Genomic DNA, 25,612 nt, shown 5'->3' with positions numbered 1-25,612 from the left:
TGGCATAATTGTATGTTTTTATACCCAGTAATACTGCAAAGTGTGATTTTTCTATTTTTAACTAAATGCCACTGGCAAATTTCAGTGAATAGGCGTGGAAGACAGCCTCGCTAAGCTTGTCTGTGAAATTCAGGCTTGTAAACCATGATAGTGACCAACAGATTGTGGATGGTGGTATTGTGTGTAGAAGATCAAGATTAGGGATGAATTGCAGCTTGTCACAGGGAAATGCTAACGTGTTGGAAGTTGGACAAGTTTAGACAGCTTACAATCAAACAACAACAGTATTACCCCCAATGACTAATCGTTCTCCTTGCCGCTCAAAGCTATGTAACTTTTTACTGTGTGATAGTCCTTACTTCCATTAAAAGAAAACTAATCAAACAATGTAAAGCTTAGTTAGGATTCAAAGGTGTATCCGAGCTTTCATGCGCTCTCTAGTGTGCAGGTAACAAGGGAACAACACGCTTCTATTCAAAAGAAAAGCTGCTGGGTGTAAAAGAACGGGCTAAAAAAAAATGAAGGTCAGAGGTGTGATAGTGATATCTGTGCATGCAGTGATAATGTAGGATGACGAAATGGTAAAAAAAAAAAAAGTACCATGAGAGCGAGAACAATGTCCTACAGCAAGTATCCAAAATGAGAAAGTGCTTATTATTCCAGATTAGGGGTGTGGTGAAAAGAGGCTTTTCCATTCCGAATGAGTAATTAATTATGTTCTCGAGCATGTCGGGCTAAGTCTTGCCCAAGGGGGATTGTGGGTATTAAAGGAGGGCAGCGAAAGAGAACACGAGATAAAGAGAGACGACGACAAAGGAGCTCGCTGGCTGGAAAAAGTCATCTAAAAGTGAGGAGATTAAGGTGGCCGGTTTGACTGCACTTTTTTTTTTGTGATGCAAATTTGAAATTGTAATTAGGCGAGAGGATAGACAGCATTACAATACATTACTAGAATACCTCATAGTGAACTATTCATTGCATTTGCAGTAAAATTGCAATATGGTAAAACAAAATAAGTGATTATACCTAGCTTGCTAGCACAATGATGAATACATTAATTGAATAGAAACCCTGGTAGAGTTGACACAAACAACTTTCACGTCTTAGTGCACAGCTCCTTCTCAAAGTGGCCAGCACAATAAATACTTGTTTATATCCGAGATGCTAAACCTAAACAAGCTAGACTAAAGAACATGACTGCATTTGACTTGATACACACGTTTCAAATCATTTCGAAGTTAACTGTAATTGTCATAACTGCTCTGCCAGCAAAATGAATACATATTTAAATCTTGTCAAAGGGAGGCAAAATCCAAACCTTGTTTTGCTAATTATTTGGATACACACAATTCGTCCTAAATATTAACTTAATTGTAATCTATTTTCAAAGATAATGGGACCAAATATATCTGTAATTAATTTTATTTTAATTTTATCTATACTTTATACTTTAATACTATATACAAGTGATTTTGAAAATGCTGTAAGGTACCACTGGTAAAAAAAACAACAACCTCTAATTTATATGTATAGACACATATAGAACATAAAAATCAATCAATGCACTGCAGATGCTATGAATGGCATTTCATGGACAAAACCCTCCTTTTATATTCACCCCAGAGAGTTGCTGACCTTAGTACACCTGTGGCCAGTGCATGGCGCATAAAAGGAGCACACTTACAGATCTGGACATGGAGATGCACTCCTATGTCACAAATGTGCACACACAGAAACACACAGTCGCTATATTTATTCTCCTCGCAGAGTTGATCCCCCGGGGGGTTGAGCAGCAGCGGCAGCACACAAGGGCGGGAAGACTCGGCAGAGCGATGCATAGGCAGAAAGGTGTGTTAGGAAGGTAACCGAGATACAAAAGACAAAAGGAAGACTATAAGAGGAGATGCAAAAGCGTGGGCGAGGGGGAGCTGAGAGGTAAGGATAAAGAAAGACAGTGGGTGAAAGAGAATGGCAATAGAGGTGCCGGCGTTCAATTGAGGAATGCTTGAAGGACAAATGGAGAGCGGGATGAAGGAGGCGACAGACTGACACAGAGAAATGGCGAAGGCAGGAGAGCAACCTTGTGAAGTCTGAGTGGGATGTGCTGTTTTTGAATGTGGCGAGAGAACACTTTCTAGGTGCGAAAGAGGAGGAGGAGAAGGGAGTCTGAGGAAAAAGATGGAGAGGGATGGATGAGAGAGACAGCGACAGTGATGGAGAAGGGGGAGATGAGAAAGGTTTTTCTCGAGCATCTTAACGTCGCAGTAAACTCTTTGCTTCTCATTATGGCCCCAGTGTCATGCACGCACACACGCGCTAACCACTAACTAGTCCTCCTACATTTTCCAGACATGTACGTATAACTAAAACATTTGGGGTGAATAAAAGCAGTGTCACACCATGTAATGCGTGTGTGTCTTAAAGCGCAGCTCCTCCTCGAACCTCCTCTCTCAAGCACAATACAGCCATGTTTAAGTCCGCAAACTGTCATACCACGGGTTGCAATTGGCCCCCGGGACGCGGGTTTGAGACCCATGCTTTAGGTGAATAAAAACTCAGACAGGTTTCAGACACAGTACATGAATCACTTTTCTCATAATTTAATTGGCATGCAGCTCAATTAATTCACATAAGAATAAGAATGTGACTGAAATACTTACTCATATGGGTCTTAATGAATACATGACAAAAAGAAAGGCTAAAACACATGTATCGTTAACTTTGTCCTTACAATGATCAGAAGACTTAAACAGCTTTTGTTCAATTGTTCTGTACTTGGACCTCTTTGAAGATAAGACAAAGATGGCTAAAACATCTATTGGCGGAAATACGAAATATAGGATATGGCTCTGACTGACTTGGCATCCTGTTTAGCCCCCACAAAGACAGGAAAACAAACTATGGCTCCCATGCATCATCACTATTTGTGTGTGTGTCTGCAATCGTCAACAGTGTCTGCTTGATTACCATAGCAACCAGCGAGATGAACAGAATGTGAACACACAGCAGTAGCAACCCGACTATGAGAACCACCTTCACGAGGTGTTGGGCGTTCCTCCAAAGAGTTGTCATCCTCAATGGGGCTGACAACAACACAGAAACAGCTGCAACAACAAAAACAACAACAGCAGCAGCAGCAACAACATCAACAACAACGGCAGCAACAGCAGTGCGCTGAAAGCAACACATACTCGAGGACTGTTTTGCCCACGGCAGCCTGGATATGTTGCCCTTCTCTCAACACTTTTAATACTTCTGTTGACACGTGTGTGAACAGCAATGAAAAAGTAGCATTTAAACAATGTGTTCATCCAGCCATTGCGTGGCCTCATTAGGATTGCGGATAAGCTGGAACTTGTGCCATCTGACTTTGGGAAAGTTTATGAATGTTTTAGGTGTTTCCTGATAAAAATCCATTAATATAGATTTTAGATTTACCAGAGTACTTAAAAAAAAGAAAACAAACAGACAACATATAAGATCGAGATAGACAGAAAATAAAGTAAACATGATTTTTCAGTGGCAACAGTTTTCAATCCAATGTAATAAATAAATAAATAGAATCACGAGACCTGTCAGTGTTTCCACCACATTTGCAATGGTTTCCGCAAAAACATGCACCAGCTGGTATCTGAAGAGTTCTGACGCTATCTCCAAAATATATGAAGCATTAGAAATAATAAATGCTAGTAGTACTTGAAAGGACACACGTTAGATATTTTTAAATGAAAAGGAATGGTGTAAGACAATAAATACTTGAGTCTTTCCCCAGCACAAGGGAGTGTAACGGACTGCTTTGGAGTGAGAAAAGCTACCTCGTTCTCCTGTTAGCGCTGTTTTGATGTCTCGGTGCAGGAAAGAAGCACCTCTGTACCTGTGTCAGTCCCTGAGATGCTGCAGTTTATTTATACCACTCCCTCTGTAGCACTATCTGTCAGTCAACACAATACCGCACCGCCACCCCTCTCCGGCTTCTCCGCTGACAGTGGCAGATGCAGCGGCAGGCAGTCCACTACAACGCACAACCAATCTCATTAGTGCAAGAGGGGAATAATATACCTTGCGGATTAGCCACCACTCTCATTCCTCAAAGCCACTTTGTAGTGGCGTGTCGCCGCTAATAGTTGTCAACAACTGTCTGCTGCCTAACAATACATGGAAATTAAGCCGATTGGTCTCAGGACTTGGATATGAGGCTGAGAAGGATAACAGCTACACAACATTTTGTTTTCTTGCCTTTTTGCGTTATTACATCAGAGTTGGCAAATATAATTACAGTCTGTACTGAAGAAGTTTGGATAGGAAAGTAAAAAAGCAAAAGTTTAAGTACTGATTTAACTCCTTGACTTAGAGTAAGTAAGAAGTACAGACTCTGAACGATGAAATGTACCGGAGTATAAAAGGTTAGAAAATACCTCGCTGATAATTATAGTAAAACCTCTACTCCGAACATCTATACTACGAACTGGAGCTTGAAGAATTTCTTGCCTCTTCTTACGAACCAAATTTGATTTCCGTGAGCGACTCTCGCAAGAATGTTTTGCCTCGTCTTACAATCCAAATTCCACTTCCGAACCCGTGAGCGACTCTCTCAGAGTGTGTCTGTGACATGTCTGTGCATGTGTGTCATTTCCCAATTTCCTTATTGCCTCTACCCTTTGCTCAGTCACTCTCCGTGTTCCTGTGTGCTGTATTAGCATTAGCATATTGACAAGTTCATGTTTAGTTTCCCCTCAGAATGTAGAAAACAAAGGACATAACTTTCCATCTAACCATCTATTTATATCCATGCATTTATATCCATTCATCCATATCCGTCCGCCTGCCCGTCCGTCCGTCCGTCCATTCATCCATGTCGCAGGAGTGCCCCTGGCTTTGACGGTTTTTCAGTAGTAGTAATAGTCTCCACGCAATCTTACCTGTGAAGCTGACGTTCAAGATGAAGTCCCGGTAGAGTCTGCGGCCATCCAAGGCCTTCATGTTGTCGCACAGCGTGCTGGTGTTGAAGCAGAGGCTGCGCTGCATATTGTTCAGGGCGTAGGCCATGGCATACACCGCGTTTACCACAAACATGATCTTGGACTCAGGCTCAAAATTGACCTTGTCCATGGATAGGTCTTTGTCGCAGGGGCTCAGGGGCGCTTCCCCTCCACCGTTGCCCAGTGAGCACTGGAAGCGCTGCTCCCAGAATTCCTTGAACCAGGGGTTGCGGAGGTTTTTATAGGGGTTTAGACTGAGGAAGTAGCGGTTGAACTCTGGCACGTGGTTGGCGGCCAGCTCCAGTGTGATGGCTCCTTCGGCGGTCACCTCGTTGCCCTTAACGATGCTTTCCTGCGCCCCCCAGCCATCGCTGGCCACCCAGATGAAGGAGGCGTTGAGCCCGGCGGCAGCGGCCAGTAATTCCCGGGCATCGTCACTACGCAGGAACAGGACGGCCACACGGGCGTTGGGCTTCTGGAGGAGCTGGCGGATTACGGCTTCGTATGACTTCTTGGCGTTGGAACGTCCCACCTGCAGTATACGGATCCAAGCTGGTGAATGAATAAAAGTCCACCAATACAGAGTAAACACACCGGGTCAAGCTAATTGTTAAAATGTTTTGTTTCTTTTTCTTTGTTTAGAACAGATCAACACTGAATGATACAAGCTATCTGATTATGGTTATCGGTATCAGGAAAACGTACAGCAATGCACATTAATGACGTGATATGATTCGTATCCTAATCATATCATATCTTACTTTCTCCGACGTGGCAATGCAGATATTCCTCATGCGGGCCTCCTGCTCAAAGGCTTCAATGCCCGTTTCGCCGTAGTCACCCTCCGACGCCACCGTGGAGACGTAGGTCCAATTGAAAAAGCGCAGGATCTCCGCCATGGCCTTGGCCTGGTAGAAGTCGGGTGGCACGGTGCGGGCAAAGTAGTCGTATCGGGTTTTGTCGCTGAGCTTGGCGCTGGTGGACGCGTAGCTTATTTGGGGGATCTGGAAGAGCCTGAGAAGGTTGGCAACCTGGATAAAGGACAGTTGACCAAATCTTAAGATCTGTGTGTCATAGGTGATATCAATGTTATGCCGAACTGGTGTTCTGTGTCAAAAGTCTCATTTCAGCCATTGGATTATTTTGGTCATAAAAATTGTTTTGTGATGCGGGAAAAAAAAGCGGATAAATCACCCTGGATGTTTGACAATGTTGATTTCACTTTATGAATGTGCAAACAGAGGCCCTTGGCAAGTCCACACAATAAAGAAGTCGAACTAAATAAAACTAGTGTTCCTTACACTCCCTTCACAGATCTCTAATACAGTCCAGTGAGAACAAAAAAAAAAAAACTCCAAAACATGGAAAACAACCCCTTTGCAGCACAACAGTCACCAGAAAATCCCCCAGTGCCTGTTTGTAAGGAATCTTCCTAGTTAGATGGCAAGTAAAAAAGGGTATACACAGGAGCTAATTGATGTGTTTCGCTAATGTCAAAATACATCAAATGTGGAATTATTCAGTGTCATGGACACATACAAGCACACACTCTGCATTCCTCTTCTCGCTGCTTTGAATTGGCCAGCGCGTTCTATGTATGTGCGCGTCGGTTTTTAATTAAGCGCGTTAATGAAAGTTTGATCAAAAATGACTGCTGGCCCTTCATCAAAAAAAAAAATAAAAAAAAGAAGCTTGGAGTGTAAAACCCATAAAAAAGATTCTTTAATTAATTCATTTCTCTCCCCTTTCAAAGATAAAATGTCAATATATTTGGAAGGTTGCTGCTGACGGCAATTATGAATAATGGGATTCTGTGAAGATACCAATAAAGAGCGAAGAATGACACACGCACGCACGCACGCACGCACGCACGCACGCACGCACGCACGCACGCACGCACGCACACACACGCGTACTGTATGTACTGTATGTACTGTATGTACACAGTATGTAACAGTCATGTGGTAGTCTTGTGCGTTTCGCTTTCTTTAATTCAACCTATCACTTCACGCTAGTTATGAATGATGATATTCTGGTCATCTCTCACTGTGATTTCACTGTGGTGTGGTGCAGTGCGACCCGTGAGCTGCTGGGCGAACCTCATAGTTAACAGAATGGTTACTGAGCTAATTGAAATGCATCAAGTAGCTAATTTGAATTGTTAATGATCACACAGCACTAAAAGTTCACGCAGGACTGACTCATGCATCATATGAGCATCTGAGGCAGTGGAAACATCAGAACCACACACACACACACACGCACACACACGCACATGCACACGCACACACACACACACACACACACATGAACAGATGCCCTCAAAGACATGTAAACAGCACAATCAAACATGCATATAATGAGGCAAATAAACACACGACCATTCTTTGATGGATTCTCCCATCTGCTGTGATCCGGCACAATGAAAAAAAAAAAAGCAACGGACGAAGAAGAAAATGAGAAGAAAGTGTGTCTGCTGCCTAAGTAGACAATAAAAAGAATAGGGAAAATGGATGCAATAGTGTAACACAGTTCTGGACAAAAAAAAAAGAAATCCAAAATCGCAATATTGTGATGTAGTACTAATATTTTTGCTCATTGTAATCATGGTACATAATATTTGGTATTAATGCATTTATTTGTATCTTTTTGGTCTTGAATTTTTGTCAATACTACCTCCAAAACTTTACAATATATATATTTATAAATATACGTAGGACAACAATGCGTTGGGAAATCAATGAATTTAGTGACAACGCTTGCAATTCAAAACAAGCTGCAAACCAAAAACCTTTGTCATCTGTTTTCTCAGTAAACAGCAATTCTCACAAAGTTACATTACCAATTCTTTGCAGAAGATAAAGAACAAGATAAAAGGGAAAAATAAAAGAATATGAGTAAGGCGTCAAAAGAAAAAAAAAAAATCGTGCCACACCCATTTCCCAGTAGCAACTCCCAGAATATCATTTTTATATTTTGGCATTCTCATGATTATTATTTATTTTGATATGAACCACCCGCCTGCTCCCACGCACAGAGTCAGACATATTGATGGCTGCTTATGACGGCGTGGGCAGGTTTTAAGCTTTCCAACTGGGCGTTGATTTAAATGTCACGGAAGGTCAGAGGCACATCGCTCCATTAGTTGCCCCCTGAACAAGCAGGACAAGCAGCACACTTGAGGAGCCGGCCGGGATACTATTGGAATGTACTGCTGATACAAAAAAATAACATTCAATAAAAATTGGTGCAGTGTGGAGACCGTTTGAAATTCAAGTCACATCCACACTCGCGTGCATTAGGAAGAATACCTACTCTGTGATTATTGGTAAAATGTAAACACTCCAATGAGAAATACATGTGAGGAGTCACACCGACTTGAGAAACAAGACAATCGATTGCCCCAAAACAAGAAAAGCTGCAGCTAATATTTATTTTTATATTTGATATTTAATCTATTATTACCTATTATTTCATACTATAGTTTTTTTGTCATCAAATATTTTTGGGTAAGATGTTTTAGATATATTTTTATCTTTCATCCAATACTTTCATGCTAATGATTTATCATTTTTTCTGATTAGATTTTTTTGTCTTGGATTTTTTTTTCTAATAAAATATTCTTTGTAGTGTTCCTAATGTTGGTGCACTCTTGGCAAATCCCTGACACGTGATTACAATAGACGTATTAACTTGAGCAAGAAGAGTGATGCGCAACAAAGACTGGGTTCCCAGCAGCAGACACACTTCTGGGGTGTTTTCATCAGCTGCGTCTGGATGCAGCAGGACGGGAAGAAGAAGAGGAAGAGGAAGAGGAAAAGGAAGAAGAGGGGGAAGAGGAGGAGGAGGAGGAGGCTGAGGTCAGCACAGAGTCTCCAAATAGCCGGCAGAGATGCCTCACAATGCACATAACAGGTCTACAAACAAGCCAGCTGTCAGGTGCCAAATGCTTAATCAGCCCTCCACGTTCTCTTTCTCTCGTGTCTATCAAAGCAAAACCTCTAAGGAAATGCAGAATGTGCTTCTGCAAAAATAGAGCCGCTTGCAGTATAATATTAAAGGAATCAAGTGAACATTTTAAGAGGATAAAGGTCCTTAAGGGAAGACATTTTATGAGTACAATGGAGAAATTTGAAGAGGAGGAAATCTTAATACACGTAAAAAAAGTCTTGATGGGATAATAAATTGTCACCTATGAGTACAAAAGAGCAAAAGTTGTTTTGTTTTGAAAAAAGAAGAAAAGTTGAATAATTTTATAAGAATTAAGTTGAGCAAATAATACAAACAAAATGCTGTGACGTTGTAGTAAACTGGTGATTTGTGAGAATAGAGTCATTATTTCAAAATCAATAAAGTTGCAGTAGAAGCTAGGTGATTGAGTTGAGAAAATGTTTTGATTCCACGGAACATGACATGAGTTAAATAAAGATGATTAGAAAAAATGTTAAGGAAAAACAAAACAAAAATATGAACATGGAAAAACAATACACACCTTTCATAAAATAATCTGGAAAAATGATAAACTAAGTTTCAGCCATTACATTAAATGACAAAATTGTACAAATCGTACATGGTAGCAATATTTTACAAATAGTAATCTTTTCAAAGAAGAGAATTTTCCAGAAATGAAGTCGTAATATGAGAATGAATGCATGCTTTCACAAGGAAAAAAGTCATTATTTCTTCCTTTAATGAATGCTTGTAGTTATAGTTTTGTATTCAGAATTTTATTTTCCACGTAACACTCCATTATCAGCAGATACCTTGGCAATCCTTGAAATTGTATTAATTCCGCTGAATCAGTAACACCACGTGCATTCAAACGCAATAACAAGCAATTTTCCCCATGAGGGAGGAAAATGAGTCTTCTGTCATTTATTGGCTGTCAAACTGGTCAAACACAAGCAGACAAACAATCCTGGCGAAGGCTATAAAGATGACAGGTAGAGAGATAAATAGATCACCCATCACAGCCTTGCGGTGAAATTTCGAGCGAAACACATGCATTTAATTTGACGTTTAAGCTTTTGCTTTTAAATATCTAAACAAGTTGGTGAATGTAACTCGTTGTAATTAAGTGATGAATTGAGTAACTATAACTAACTGTAATCATAACTAAATAATGCAGTAAATAAAGCATAGTAAGCAAAAAAAAAATAAAAAATCAGTCTGTGTCGTTCATCTGAGCAACATTCCGTTTTGGCTGCCATGTGTGCAGCGTCCTGTGTTACCTGGATGGAGACGCTGCTGAAGGAACCGCCGATGACGCCAGCGATGGCGAGTGGGTTGTCATCCTGCAAGGCGTAAGAGCCATCTGGACAGATGAACTCTGAGTCGTCCACCTTGGTGAGAGACGCGCGCACAAACTCCAGCGCCTGCAAGAATGCACTCATTAAAACTGCACGTTGGGGAATCAGTCCATAGTGAGCGTTATTAGATTTGTAAAGGCAGAACTTTTCATACAGTACAGTACACCAAATGAACAATCAGCATATTATTATTGATAGTAATAATAATAATAATAATAATGATAATAATAGGGCGGCACGGCAGGGCACTGGTTAGCACGTCCACCTCACAGTTCAGATATGCAGGGTTCAATTCTAACTCTGGCCTTCCTGTGTGGAGTTTGCATTGTCTCCCCGTGCTTGTGTGGGTTTCATCCAGGTACTCCGGTTTTCTCCCATATTCCAAAGACATGCATTGTAGGCTGATTGAGCTCTCCAAATGGTCCTTAGGTGAGAATGTGAATGCTTGTTTGTCTATGTGTGCCCCGCGACTTAAGAGAGTTTCATTGCACATGCGACCAACCTGCTCCAGTGCGTAGGTATCTCGCGAGCACGTGTCCAGGATATGCACGCCAAGCGTGACCCCGGGCAATAAAACGGGATCCCGGTTGATGGCGTCGATAGCAAACAGCATGGCCTCCAATCTCTGAATTCCTCGGTCCTCGTTGACACGGCCGCACTCCTCCATGCCGCCTCCTTTCTCATGCACAGGGAACAGGCCGCCCAGCACCAGGTCACCTTCAATGCGGATCTCACGGCGGGACGGCGGTGGGTCTCCGACAGACAGCAACACGCCTCGACACATCATCACCACCACAAGAGCACGGGCCACCATGATTGGAGGTTGGGAGTGGGGCAGGGTGAGGGGGTGGAAGGTTAGGGGTGAGGGGCTAAGGGTGGAACGGTGGGGGTCACTTGGAGGTCCATGAAACGCTAGACGATGACAGGCAGAGAAGTGCGTGTTGAGGGATGCACCATGAGGACATCAGCCCTGCAAAATAGAAGACAAGTCATCTGGATCAATTATAATGTGTGAGAACGAGCAAGCAATATATATATATATATATATATATATATATATATATATATATATATATATATATATATATGTTTCAAAGATGGACTTTCTTAATCTATCTTAATATCAGAAAGTAGGCAGTGATGCATCTGCTGCCATGACTAACACGGATTTGGAATTGTTTGAAGATTGTGTCTTGCTGATCTCCAGTCAGCTATCCTTTAGATCACATGGTCAACCTTTTCCTTCTTCAGGCTGTGCGTGGGTGTGCATGTGCGTATGTGTGTGTGTATCCATTGTATCAGGATCAGACAGCTTAGATGGCTGCTCGATACATGAGACTACTCATAGCACAAATCAGAAAAAATGCTCTAATCTGATCTCGCTTGCAACACTTTTCCACTCTCCCCCAGCGAGTGTGTGCATGTGTGTATGAACGATTGTGTCTGTGTGTGTGTGCGTGTGTGTGTGTGTGTGTGTGTGTGTGTGTGTGTGTGTGTGTGTGTGTGACAACAAGGACATCTGATACTAGCAAGTTCACGACTCAATCAAAGTTATCAGAGGCTGTGTTTTGGCTGCTGTGTTGAGTAACGTGATACCCGACCTTCACCTTAAATACTAAAACTAGAGAAAAAGCAGCACAAATTGGTATAATCGAGCGGAACACCACAGAAACAACTTCGACACATCACATATATGTAAACTGAATGCGATTCTGTTTAAATATTTTAGGTAAAATATTTCAACTCAATGCGATTCCGTTGAAATATTTTAGGTAAAATATTTTGTCCTCCAGGAAACCCTCGTATCCTCTTTTGACCAGCCGCCACTGCCGCTACAAAAACAAACAAAAAAATTGGTTATTTGAGTGTCTGCTGATTTGTTCACTGAAGCTCTGCTTAGCAGACATGTCAATGTTTCAGTGTAATCAGTATGACATTGAAATGTTTAAATCTTTGGGGGTTTGAGCAATACATAGGGGGATTGAGAAAATAATTCATAAATATATTTTAGAATGTCAAATCAAATGCTGGAGGGGCTCAACTGGGACTACACAGATTTCTGACGCCAAAGCACCGGTCAGAACATATTGTGGGTGCAGTATTATGCAAATTCATCACAATTCACAGTTTACTTATAGACACATTTTTTTGGGAACTTGGCAGCTCACAATAGATTTACTTGGTTATTGAATTTCACACTTGATAGGTGGGCAGTTACTCCAGAGACCCAACTTTTTGTTTACAAGCAATTAAAAAGTTATTTATGGCCTCTCACGTTAAAGAAAATGTTTTTCTTGGGGCGGCTTTTGTATTATCAGAAAGCTGGTCTTATCATGCTTGGGAAGCTTGACAACAACTTCTTTAATGGAATCAATGAGTTGCATAAAAGGTCAGAATCAATGCAATAAGGGTCTGGAATTGCCTGAATTGTATCTACCTTCACGTGTTACACAGAAAACTGATCACATCGATCCTGGCACAGCTCGGCGGTCTGGTCCGCATTGTAATGACGGTCAAGTGTAAATGAAACATGAAGGTCACAATCAGTCGATGGAAAAGGTCACACTGCTTCCCCCTACTTGCGAAAAATACCAACATTCAGCTGAATCATAGTTTTGATCTGAATCATACACACAGCACGGGTCATTTACTAGTAATAATGTTTCCGTTATTAGCGGTAATGCAGGTAGCACAGTGGGACTGGGTTTAGCTTTGTGCTAACAGCAAAAAGCTTTGACCAAGTAGCCTCACATATAATTGCTGATAGATGCCTCAAGATATGCATGCGGTAAGGTACTAGTTTTTTCTACATGAATCTCAAATCATTATGCTTTCTTGTAATCAGTATACCACAGTAGCACCAAAGGGTTATAGTAAAATATTGCTTGCACCATTAATACAGATCTGTTACATTAACCGGAGCGCAATTGGGCAGCAATGATTATGAATGCTGCCTCCACGAGGGAAAATAACATTTGCGTTTTTCCTGTATTTATGGAGGATTGTGTCTTTTTGCGGTTCACACTCACTTTTCCAGAATGGGGGTGCAGCAAGAAGCCCCACCCATTAACAAAGGCCATATTTGCCATAAAAGTGCCATAAAAGTGCCAAGTTAAGAATCACATTTGATGGGTTAATTTCAGCTTTGCCAGAACAATAATTGACAATAATGCTTGTTCTCTGGGGTATTTTGATGAAAACATGTCACAGACACCTGGGAAGTTTTTCAATTATGATAAAAATGTACAATATGTCTTCTTTTACGATCACAAAAAATCCTAAAGGTTGGGCCTATAAGTGCAAGCTTGAATGTGACTGTTTGTGCGTGTGTGTGTGGGCAGGTAGGAGGATGACAGCTTCCCTTTTGGATGTAGGCAGCAGAGATTTTTCTTCAGGCGGCTGCCATTTCTTTACCACTCTACTCTGTAATACGACACTCACGTAAAGACAAACAGCCGCCCACACAAGCAAGCACACACACACACGCACTCGCACACACACACACACACACACACACCTCTGCGGCTCCTTTAACTAAGGAGTTGACCTAAAAGCAGACTATTTCTATGCCGCTACCTCTCTCTTCTTCTTCCTCTGCGCTTTCTCTCTCTTTGCTACAGACGTCTGAAATGCTGAGCAAACAACATTAAACGACCATTTTAAAAAGGATCCAGGCGCTAATCAGACATTTGAAGAGAGATTTGTATGATCGAGCCGCTCTCGCCTTCATAAAGCCGCAGGAGGCGAGTTGACTTGTGCGATGATATGCATGCAGCATTGAGACTCAACAACAGCTCCAGTATATGCTTTGTTTTGAACTTTTACGTAAGAGATGTCGAGGTGTTGTTATATAAAAGCAGCTGAGTCTCTGAACGACGTGCATTCCTCAAAATTGGCCAAATTGTATCTTCTACTTGGTGAAAGGAAACTTTTGTGGTGTTGCTGTCTCGGGGTTAACAGAGCCAACACATTACTCTTCACATCTAACTAACAATAGAAACGGTCCAGCGTTAAGTGTTGTACGGTCTGGCCAAGTTGGTAGAGTTGCAGAACCAAAATACACTTCTTGCATGTGACATCATCACTCATACTGTACTCTCAAAAAGAACAAGCTTCCAATTTCCTTCCTTAGTTAGTCTAATTATAATTTGTCATATTAGTCTAAAATAACTTGTTAATTTAATGTATTCACTATCTTTGTAGTCATTATTTTGTTCCATCTGCATCTGTTGTGAAATGCGCTATGTAAATAAAATTGTATTGTATTTTATTGTATTGTAGAATTTTCTAAAACTGAACAAAATGGGGTAATATTTATTTGATGAGACTTGAGTTATGAGTAAGCGCCTTACCTGAAGGAAGAAGCAATGGAGCAGATGGCAGCTTGCAGCTAAAGCATCATTCCCACACCTATTGAAGACAAACATAGATTCAGGTGTGTTGTAGTAGGGTGACATATAAAACATGCACGACACCGGACCCCGAGGACCGGAATTGCCCAACCCTGATATAGACAAACAAGAGAATTTGTGTCAATCAATTTCAGGGTACACTGACAATCAACGAACCAGTTGCCAGCTTGTGTCAAGGCACATAAAGACAACAACAAACATCATGCTCTATGGATTTGAATTCTAATTGACATCTATGGACAATTTAAAGTCTTCGAGTCTCGGGCGTTGGACTACGCAGACAAAACCCAGGGTGAAACGCCACACAAGATGATTTGAGCTCATATTCCAGAATCTCTCAAATGTTAGGTCATCGTGGAGTAACGTACATTCTACTTGAGCTCCAGTCCGAATGGATTCCCCTCATTTTGGCGACCCTTAAAAAAAGCCAGTCCCATCCATCAGCCAACCATTCCATCAGCCGGATGACGGCTGCCTTGTCACAGGCAGAATTAGCCATCTGTGTGTGACATCTATCAAACTTAAATGTCACATAGCAACCCTGGGAACAATGGCGGAGCATCATTCAAATGCATTGCCCCCGGCTCCAGTTTGATTCATACCCAGAGTGGCGGTGGAAGCACCAGGGGTGGCCACAGGATGTTTCCAAGTGGAGCCACAAAGAGGTGCTACAGGGACTACAAACTCAAACAGACACTACATGTAGATCTGATTACAAAAAACAGAAGACGGTTACAACATAGCCACAGTAATATTATTTAACATTTTATAAAGAGGATATAAAAAATAGCAGAAGATGGCAAAAATCAGTACTACAATCAAAACTTTTAATTTGAAGGGCAGCAGAGAAAGCACCAAAGTCGATTTTGGTTATTATCATAATTGCCCGGGCCAATCCAAACAGTGACCCACTTGTACACCCTTTGGTCAAATTGGGATTATAGCACGGTGCCAACATTTGGACAGGAAGACAACCTCGCCACTTTAGCTGTGGACAGGCCACAAATGTCTCACTACTTATTTACCTGCAAATGACGACACACACACACACATGCTTGTACATTCTTCTCTCTTTCTTTTCATCAATTATTTAAGAGTCTGATCTCTCTCGCAGAGACATCGCATGCGTGCATCCCACCGGACTTTCCTCCTTGCTCAGTGAACGTCTGCCTATGAATGGTGCTGAATGTAGAGGAGGGCGGGTGTGGAGGAGCACTGCAAACCGTTATTGAGACTGTGTGTGTGTGTGCGTGCGTGTGTGCGTGCGTGTGTGTGTGTGTGTGTGACAAAAGCAGCAGCGATCTTCAGGCAGTCATTATTAAAGCAGAAGAAACAGCAAAGTATTAAACACACACACGCACGCACACACACCACACACACACATACACACACACACACACACACAAAAAGCCTGAAAAGCAGAGAGCACTACAGGAAGCCTCCAAGATAATTAGTTTAGTGTTAGAATCATAATGCATCTGAAAAATTGATACACTTTTTAGGAGTTGTGTGGGTTACTCTTCAACTAGAATTTGAGGTAAAAAGGCAATGCAACAAGAAATGACTTTATATTGTGCTTCAATTATGAGAAAAGACAGCACAATCAATGGATTTAACAATTTACGGCATTTTTATAAAAAAAAATGTTCAACACGAGCCATGTGGTTAGTCAGCATTACTCATTTATTAATTGTATATTTGTAACTAAATTATTTTCTTTTCACGGTCTTGGTTTTGTTGTTTCACAAAAGCATAAATTATTCTCAAACATGTTTTCTCTACTACTAGGTAAGAAAAAACAACAACCCATGTTCTACTGCTGATTACTAAAGAACAGAAAAAGCCAGAAAAACAATGTTTAGTGCTAATATTGTCACAGAAAACAATACTACTATTTTAGTATTTCTTTTGGCTTACTTTCTTGGCTGATACCAGTGATGGCAGCGATCAAAGTTGTCACGCCAATCATATAACCAGGAACAGAATTTATGCCTCAAATTTGAAAAGGAGATTGAGAAATTATGGGACATTTGCAAATTCTCGTGAGACTTTTTCTAAACCACAGTATAGTGTTGAGTTTTTTTATTTGGCTTTTCTTATGACATTAGCTACGTGTATGGCACACACTTACATTAGCATCACTCCAAATTTCCTATTGCTGAGCTTGTATGCTGCACAGTCCAGAGAGAGGTGCTGTGGGGAAGCTACAAGGCTACGCACACACACACACACGCATGCACACACACACACATGTCAGCATCATCAAGGTGCTCCAACAGGAGCTCATGTAAGCATATTCCTGAGCACAGAAGTGCTGAAACACAAGGCCATGTTGCAGACTCGCCCCCTCTCACAAAACACACAGCTTTTGAACACACACAAATACAGTGCTGAGTGCAAGCACCCCACCAGCACCCCCTACTCCCACCTCACACACACACACGCACGTACGTACGCACACACACACACATCCACGTATTGTCAAGGTTTACCACACGGAATCAAAAACTCACGCCCACTCCTACACTTTTTTGGGTCCACCTTTACTGCCCTTATCACAGACACACAAATACATGTGTGGATGTGTGTATCTGTATGTGTGTGCATGTGTGCGTGTGTGCGTGAGTGGCCTTGTAGCTTCCTAACAAGAATAAAGTCCCATTAGATATTTTTCACTTACTGTCAGAGTAGCAATTATTATTATTTATACTACTTTTTAAGTCTATGTAGATTGTCAGTCATCCAGGTAATCTACAAAGATCAACACAGGCTTTTAAGATAATAATAATAAGACAATGTACTGGATCAGTTTATACAAATATAATACTTACATTTTAGCGCCATTATTACTTTTGTGACGTTAGCATCAACAATGTGTGTATGAATAAAAACGGGAATTTACATACAGAGAACCCCAACATCGTCATGGTTCGGCATGCATTTCTAATCAACTGTCAGGTAAACAAGCTAACTTGTGGAGAGCTCGTTAACCTGGGGAGTTTATCTATCTGCCATAACATGCTTATCATTCTTATGGCAAATGAATCAACAAAAAACATGCCCCAAAAGCTGCTAGTTCAAAGTATCCCAATGATAATGTATACATAGTAGGAGTAATCCCGACATCAGTTTCACCGATCGACGTGAAATTAGGTGAATGTGTCTACACGTAAAAAAGTACCTAAGCTTGAGATTTGGTATGTCAGACATTTTGAGGCCCAATCAGAAGTGCGTATCCCATTAACAGATGGGCGACACTAAATGGTCAAGCTTTTATTTTTCTTTGTGGGCATCAAAGTTTGATGCGGGTGTCCATTCTAATTAAGGCACCAGAGCCAGTGACACTGATTACCATGAAAAAGTTCAAATAACCCACACTGTACGACTTCAAGCCACATTCCAAAAACTGGCATGTTAGCTTCATTGATGATTCTTAATCGTCCATTAATGCCAATGTGACCGTCTTGTTTGTTTATATTTGCCCCGCGATTGGCATGGTTATGGGTCCAGGGTATGTCCGCTGAGATAAGCTCCAGCAAAACAGTGATCCAAATCAAATTAGCGTAAAAATAATAGCAGGAATGATGGATATAACAAGTATGTTTTCCCACCAAATCCTTTTTTATGTAACCTGAATAATGGCTTAACAGTATACTTCTAATTTCAAATTCAATTTGTTGTGAAAATAAATATGAACCGGGGGGGGTTACAAAACACAATGATGAGGTGTTTATATATGTATATGAGTCTAGAATAATTTTTAAAAATGAGCTTAGCATAGATGGATCATTTCAAGATGCCGTTTTGTAACAGCAGAATTTTTTTTGGAGACGTGCAGGTTTACCTAATGTTACAGTCAGTCCCAAATATGAATATCGACGCACATTCATCCCTCCAAAAAAGGAGAAATCAAGGTCACATTTCCACAGTAAGATGCAGCTTTCAACCTTCGTTTGATTTAAAGTGTGTCACATTCGAACAGACGGGAAAGTTAAGCCTATTGCAAAGACGGCGTGACATAATTCATGCAGATTTGATGCAAGCGCTTGCTACTTCTGCACCTTCATTTGCCAGAAAAAAACAGACGATTTGTTGACGCGGGAGAGCACTTTGAAAGGATTTTGAGGCAGGACAGCAAGCGTGGGGTCATCATCTGATCCACCTGTACACACGAGAAGGCGGGGTGCCTTTCCTCACAAAGTTCAAACACCACTGCATCATTTTAGCTTGTCTGTCACGCATATGCTGCAGAGGACCACCGACCAAAAAGTGTCCTCTTGTCATCCGTGGAAGTAAAACAAGTCAAAGTTCAACACCGATTGCAGACATAGACGGCGGACAATGTCTTTTCTCGTTCATCCAGTAAAATCAAGAGAGAGAAGAAGGTTGTTGTTTTTTCTAACCTACCTTTCTGTTGTCTTGTTGTGAATCCCTTCTCTGCTGGAAGTTTGACTGGGTTTACTCCCGATCCTCGGAGGAGGAGTCACGCTGAGAGAGAGGATGCTGCCGCTGTGCGCGTGTGTGTGCATGAATGTAAGTGTGTGCGTGAGAGAGATGGAGAATGTGTTTGTATATGAGAGAGCGGGCGAGAAAGAGAGAGAGTGAGAAAGAGGGAGGGAAAAAAACAGACGTGGTGAGCTGAAGCCCACTGCCAAAGGATGCTTCAGTCTCCTAGCAACAACAATCGATCTTTGCGCGGAGACATTTTTATTGGATAAAAAGAAAACTTAGCCATTCCAACACCCCCACCGCCACAATCCTTCTATGCACACGTTTACCACTCGGATCAACAACAGCCAGCAGAGACAGAGCGAAGGAGTAAAGAGATTTCTATTTCATCTTCAACCACCTGTCCATTGGGGAGTCCAGAAAAATGAAAAAAAAAAAAAAACACACACACATATATACACACACACACACACACACACACACACACACACACACGCACGCACACACACACACACACACGCACACACACACATATATATATATATATATATACACACACATGTATTTATATGCAGCAATGCAGCAAATCCGTAGAATTATCATCAACCTATGATGCCATGCTCCTCCCACATTGGGCTGTCTAAGAGACCTGCTTCTGATTTGCCAATTGCCTTGTAGTAGTTGCACAAAGTATGAATTTTGCTCTCAAAATGGTTGCTTTGAACCAACAGGGCCAATGTTCAGTTGGATTTGGAGGATGAATACAGGAGACTTTTTTATGCATGATGTCATGTTAGACATATCCACCAAGTTTCTTGTCAATCGGACATGGCCACTAATTTAGGTGCAGATTGCTAACACTTCTGATGGGCTTATTTGTTGTTTATGTTTTGAGTGGGTTGCGGTAAGGACTGCTAGAAAAAAAAACAACCGGTGAGTTTTCAGGCATGTTGAGATCCCCAAAGGGCCCCTATTTAAGGTGCCAGCGAACATGTGAACATTCAGACCTATTATCTCTCCTGATGACCAAGCAAAGCGATCTTGTAAACAAGTCCAAAGCCTAAAGTGAGAGGAGCGCGCACGCGCAACAATCTGTGAGCTCAAACTTGTTTGGATGACGCCGTGCTCATTAGAATGCAAGTATGCATGTCTGCAGTGCCTATTGAACAGAAAATCCTCTTCATGCATGATTGAGTCACAGAGCCCCCTCACTCAGCTCAAACACACACGGTCTGTGGAGAGGCCGGATTTCTCCATTGTAAAGTTAGCGGAGTGCACAGAGATACACCGTCTCAGTGTTTTTTGATTGCGGCCAACGGTCAAAGATGCACATTTTTATCACTTACGTGTCTGATTACAAGTACTGACAGGATGGACAGGTTGGAGTCCATGGCAAATTTGCAGAAAATCTGAATTAGGTTTTGGACATCTTTTGGATATTGAGCTGTCAATTTGCATCACATCACACCAGACGTAAGCCTGTTTCATGCAGAGATCACGCTCGTAATATTATGACTTTTCTTGTAACATTACAATGCTCTGCTTGTAACACTTAATTTTATTTGTATTTGTATAAATTTATGTACCATTGTATGAATGAATATATTGAGTTACGGGCTCGGATATAAATAAATGAAGCTTACAGCCTCCATTAATAAAAATTTTTGTAAAGTGTTTTTGCTAAGAAAAATACTTGCACTCTATTATAATGTACGTCATAAAAACACAGTAATGACAATTACATAAAATGTAAAGATTGAAATCATTCTGGCCTCATTTTGACCTTGTGCTGCTCCTTCTAGTGTGCATACCTTTGCCACCTGGATCCAGTAAATACAGACATACGGATACCATACATGAAGATGGTCACAAGCTACTTATCTGTAAGCCCGGAAAAATATTTGCCTTTGAGGAGTGTTAAAATATCTGTCTACATGTGTTGCTCCACAGTTTTTGTTCAAATATCCATTGCTTAAAGCGGCCCCTTGCAACAGAGATCATGTCTACGATGTTTTGCGTTCATTCTGCATTAGGTTCAAAAACTTTTGATAAGACAACGTAAGATGTATTGATTTTTGTTTGATGTTTAGTTTGATAGTAAACATTGACTGGGAGTGGCATTAAACAGCAAAATGATTTCCATGCATCCGTGCATCCGTGCATCCGTGCGTCCGTCCGTGCGTCCGTGCGTCCGTCCGTCCGTGCGTCCGTCCGTCCGTCCGTCCGTCCGTCCGTCCGTCCGTCCGTCCGTCCATCCATCCATCCATCCATCCATCCATCCATCCATCCATCCATCCATCCATCCATCCATCCATCCAAAAATAAAATACAAAGCCCTCAGATTTTATTGTAGCCATAAAACTTTAAACTCTCTATCCTGCAAAAGACCAAAATTGAGTTCGCCTAATCTAGGTCTCAGTACCTCAGAGGAGTTATTGATAAGTATACCTACGTGTATAGTATTGATTTATGATGCCATTTTTTTGTCTTTGCCTCTTTTGTGCTACCACATTGTGCAGGGAAAATGTGCATGTGATCAGACAGTGATTGATCACTTAAGTGACTGGGGAGGACTATGTGCATTTACTACACACTTCTGTGACTCAGATGTGTGCAGGCACATATGCACAGACAATCTCACACTCGCACAGTGTCAGTCACAGCTTTTCCCCAACCACATCCCAGAGCAAGCAAGCGAGATGCTGGCCGCTCTAATAAGGGCCCCATTGTCTGCATGGCATCCATATATGGAGTGAGCCCCAGAAAGCCAGCTTTGTCCAATAAGGGTCCCTCAGCAAGGGGGCTTTGTGCCCGATACTTCCCCACAGACGGACAGGCAAAAAATAAAAAGATGGAAAGAAAAGAAAAGAAAAGAAAGAAAGACAATAATGCAGGAAGCTGTATAGATGATAGTCAATAAAAATGGACCATTTGTAGACCACATGGCACCTCTGAGTGAATGTGTGTGTGTGTGTGTGTGTGTGTGTGTGTGTGTGTGTGTGTGTGTGTGTGTGTGTGTGTGTGTGAGAGACTGTGTGTGTATGGGAATGTTGTGTTTCGCCTCATCGCCAGTTCATGCAGCAGGGAGTAGGTCCACCGGGTCCATGCGCTTCCTTCTCCTATTCCCTGCAGATGGTTTGCGTCCGTGCGCTAATAGCATTAGCAGCGCATCATTTCACACGCCCCTCATCTCCATCCTCTGTGATGGATGTCGCGCGCGTGTGCACACACACACACACGCACACACACACACACACACACACACGCACACACACATGCACACACACACAGTCACCACACAAACACATTCACTACACACACTTGAAAGTTTAAGACCTTCTGATGTGGCCGAGTGGACTAAAGTTCTCCCAATAGTCATTAAAAGACTGAACAAATACAACTTAACTGGACAATTATACTGAGCAAACTGAACAAATAATCGGCGACTTCCTATCTTGTATTTTTATGTTGTATTTCAGTTGATTGTATTATATGGTGGTACTGTGCGTCATATTATTTTATAATTAACTTGTGCACACCGGCATGGCTAACACACTTCATAGGAAATGCACTGACCTGTCTACTGTTCATCTGCTCATCTAATTCATTTTCACTCCTGGAAATAAACACAAAACTGCACAAGTGTCACAAAGCCAATGTTATTTCTGGAGATAAAAACAGATATATTAACACCCCCCCAACACACACGCACGTACCCCAAAATCTAGTGTACAGTGTGTGATTTGTGGTCTCCTGAGCGCTTTTTGACGACGAGCACAATTCATTAGTAATTGACCACAGCAGCCTCGCTCATGAAACATTAACAGGCTTGTGGTGAATAATTGATTAATAATATGAGGCTGTCTGCACCCGCCACCATTCTGACAATAAGAGCAGCAGCGGAAAGCACCGGCCACACACACGCGCACGCACGCAAGTACATGCACACAAAGTATGTGCTGGCTTAATTTTGGCCTTGAATATGCTCATAATCATCTACATAAAATTTTGTTTCAGCTTTTATGCAATCATTTACTTCCATGGATGATTATAATTGTCAAATTGAAATCCAACCATTCAGAGACACTGATGAAAATATTTGTTAACTATAATTTTCAATGCATAGGCGTGCAAAACAGTATTGGCCAGCTTATCTGTGAAATACATGTTTGTAAACCACTGTAATGACACATGGATCCCTGTAGATGAGGGTGTTGCAGAACTTTGGACTTTTGATGAACTAGCTAAAGTGTTTATCATATGGGGCAAGTCATAACCAGTGATTTTTAGACTAAAAGAGAAATTTCAGAATTTTATTTTGGTATCACTTTGAAATGTTCAAGTGACTTTTTGTTTGATTTGCAATATTTACCCTATTTAAGTCCAGCCAGTGAGACAGACTTCACACAGCCAAATTTGCGTACGTAAGCATTCCCATTCACTTGTCGTTAATGCTGGTCCTGGGAGTGAAAATTGTGATAATGACACTGATCATGATGAGATTGATGATGATGATGACGTTAATGGCAGGGAAGATGAGAGCTGAATGTCAGACTGAGGGACGAGCAAGCTATTCGCAGAGAGACCAAAAGTGAAATGACATTTCCACTGTCAGGGCTGATCAAACGGACTGAGACCAGTTACAGGCGGCGGACTCACCTCTTTATATTAACTAATGATCTGTGTGTGTGGTGGTGGTGGTGGTGGTTGGGCGGGGGTTGCTTGTGTGTGAGCGCCTGTGTGTGTTCTGTCTTGTAAAGACAGGATTGTTAAAAATTACAATATCAAATTAATATTTCATTGAAAATCAACACCAAAATCATTAATTTTCTAAACCCTTCTGAGGAACAAAATTTTGGCTTGAAACTTGTCAGAAATTTTGAATCTCAGGTCGAATAAATTATGAAGCCAAAAGTGGAATAGAATAGCTGTGTTTACATTAGGCAGAAATTTTAAAAATACGTTTGATTTTTTATTTTTTTGCCCCTGTTTAAATCAAATGCGTGCACACACAAATGAACATAAAGTGGGATACAATGGAGAACTATATTTTTGTCTGGAATGTTTACCTGAATTTAAAATCTTTGTAATAACATTTAATTTGCCTTCAAAAGTGTTGACTAAACAATCACCAAGTATTACATTAGGTTTCCTTAGAAATGTTGACCTGATTCATTTATTTTTGTGTGATTGATACTTATACCCTGTTATAATCCCCCTATTTTTAGCATATCTGGTCATTATCTGCTATGAGATCCTGTTATCTCTGGCGACATGCATGCTTGAACAGCGCCCAAATCATCCCCTGTCCATTAATCTGCCATCTGCTTCATTATCACAGTTGCTATTTGCAAAGCATTCAGCGCAGGTACACCCACCCTCCCAGCATTTCTGTGTCGTCGTGCTCAAGGTGGCACACAAAAACAAAGTTTGGATGGGATGAAGCCAAAAGACGCTTTTAGGAGTGGATGCTGACCATGTGTCCCTGGGTATGGAATTGCTATTTCTGGCCTCACTGCACTGGCCGCTATTGCAAGCTCTGAGGAGATGCCCAGGTGGGAACTTGGCAAGGAAACAGTTTTTCTACAATCTACACTCCATGCGGTGCTATCAACTTCCCAAATTAATTATAGGATGACAGGAGTTGCTCTCAGGAATCCCAAACGTTATTGTAGTCAAACCCAAAGAAAGGGAAAGTGTTGACAAATGGTGTGTGTCCTGGTTACGTGGAGTATGATGGATGAAACAAAAAAGCAGCATAAATGCATTTTGGCTTGAAATGTGGCAGGAATTTTCAAGGCCTGCCTAAAAATCAATTATCTCAGCTTGAAATGTGGTATGAATTTAAGCCTTGTTAAAAACAAACAATAAACCACTGAAGATACAAAGTAAAGTGGAATATTCATCATCTGTCTTGAAATGTGCTTTGAAGCCCCATCTTAAAATCAATCGTGTCAAAAATGTAAGTGTTAAAAAAAGTCATCATAAAAACAATTCTTGGTGTTGAAATTTCGTGTGAACTTTTAACCTTCCTGTTTGAAAACACATTATATAATAAAGAAAGCTAACAGTTATTTTGGCTCAAAATTTGGCACACATTTTCAAGCTTTGTTCACAATAACATGAAAAAAAATGATATTTCTAGAAATTCTTCAAATATGGAGAAAAGGAAAATGTTGACAAACAACACCGTGGATGCTACAAAAGGCCCCTTTTAAAATACTTCTAATTAAAAAAGGGATAAATCATAATGACAGCGGTGAGTAACAAGTGATTCAGCTAGGAATTCTGTGTGCATCATCAAAATTTGATTTTTCTTACTTCAAAATTTTGCATGAATCCTAATAAACATGAATGAACTGCAAGAATAGGTCAATAGGTCTCGTGAAATTTAGCATGCATTTCTAAGCTGCCTATTTAAAAAAAACAAATATTTGAGTTTGAAAATGTGCAGGGACTTTCA

The 25,612-nt window shown here is 41.1% G+C and overlaps 1 protein-coding gene across 1 annotated transcript in view; it reads right to left on the bottom strand.

Moving 5' to 3' along the window:
- grm3 (glutamate receptor, metabotropic 3) overlaps positions 1-19,358 on the bottom strand; it is a 29,313-nt gene extending 9,955 nt beyond the window's left edge. Inside the window, exons 1-6 of the mRNA XM_049721981.2 lie at positions 19,108-19,358; positions 14,641-14,698; positions 10,791-11,258; positions 10,211-10,354; positions 5,741-6,010; positions 4,920-5,511 (exon numbers count right to left, since the gene is read on the bottom strand). Coding sequence (XP_049577938.1) covers positions 4,920-5,511; positions 5,741-6,010; positions 10,211-10,354; positions 10,791-11,102 — 1,318 coding nt within the window. The 5' untranslated portion in view covers positions 11,103-11,258; positions 14,641-14,698; positions 19,108-19,358. The remainder of the gene's footprint in view (positions 1-4,919; positions 5,512-5,740; positions 6,011-10,210; positions 10,355-10,790; positions 11,259-14,640; positions 14,699-19,107) is intronic.
- Positions 19,359-25,612: the final 6,254 nt, after the last annotated feature.

Source organism: Syngnathus scovelli, chromosome 6 (genome assembly GCF_024217435.2).
Source record: "Syngnathus scovelli strain Florida chromosome 6, RoL_Ssco_1.2, whole genome shotgun sequence".
NCBI classification, from domain to species: Eukaryota; Metazoa; Chordata; class Actinopteri; order Syngnathiformes; family Syngnathidae; genus Syngnathus; species Syngnathus scovelli.
This window is presented reverse-complemented; position numbering and strand designations above follow the sequence as displayed.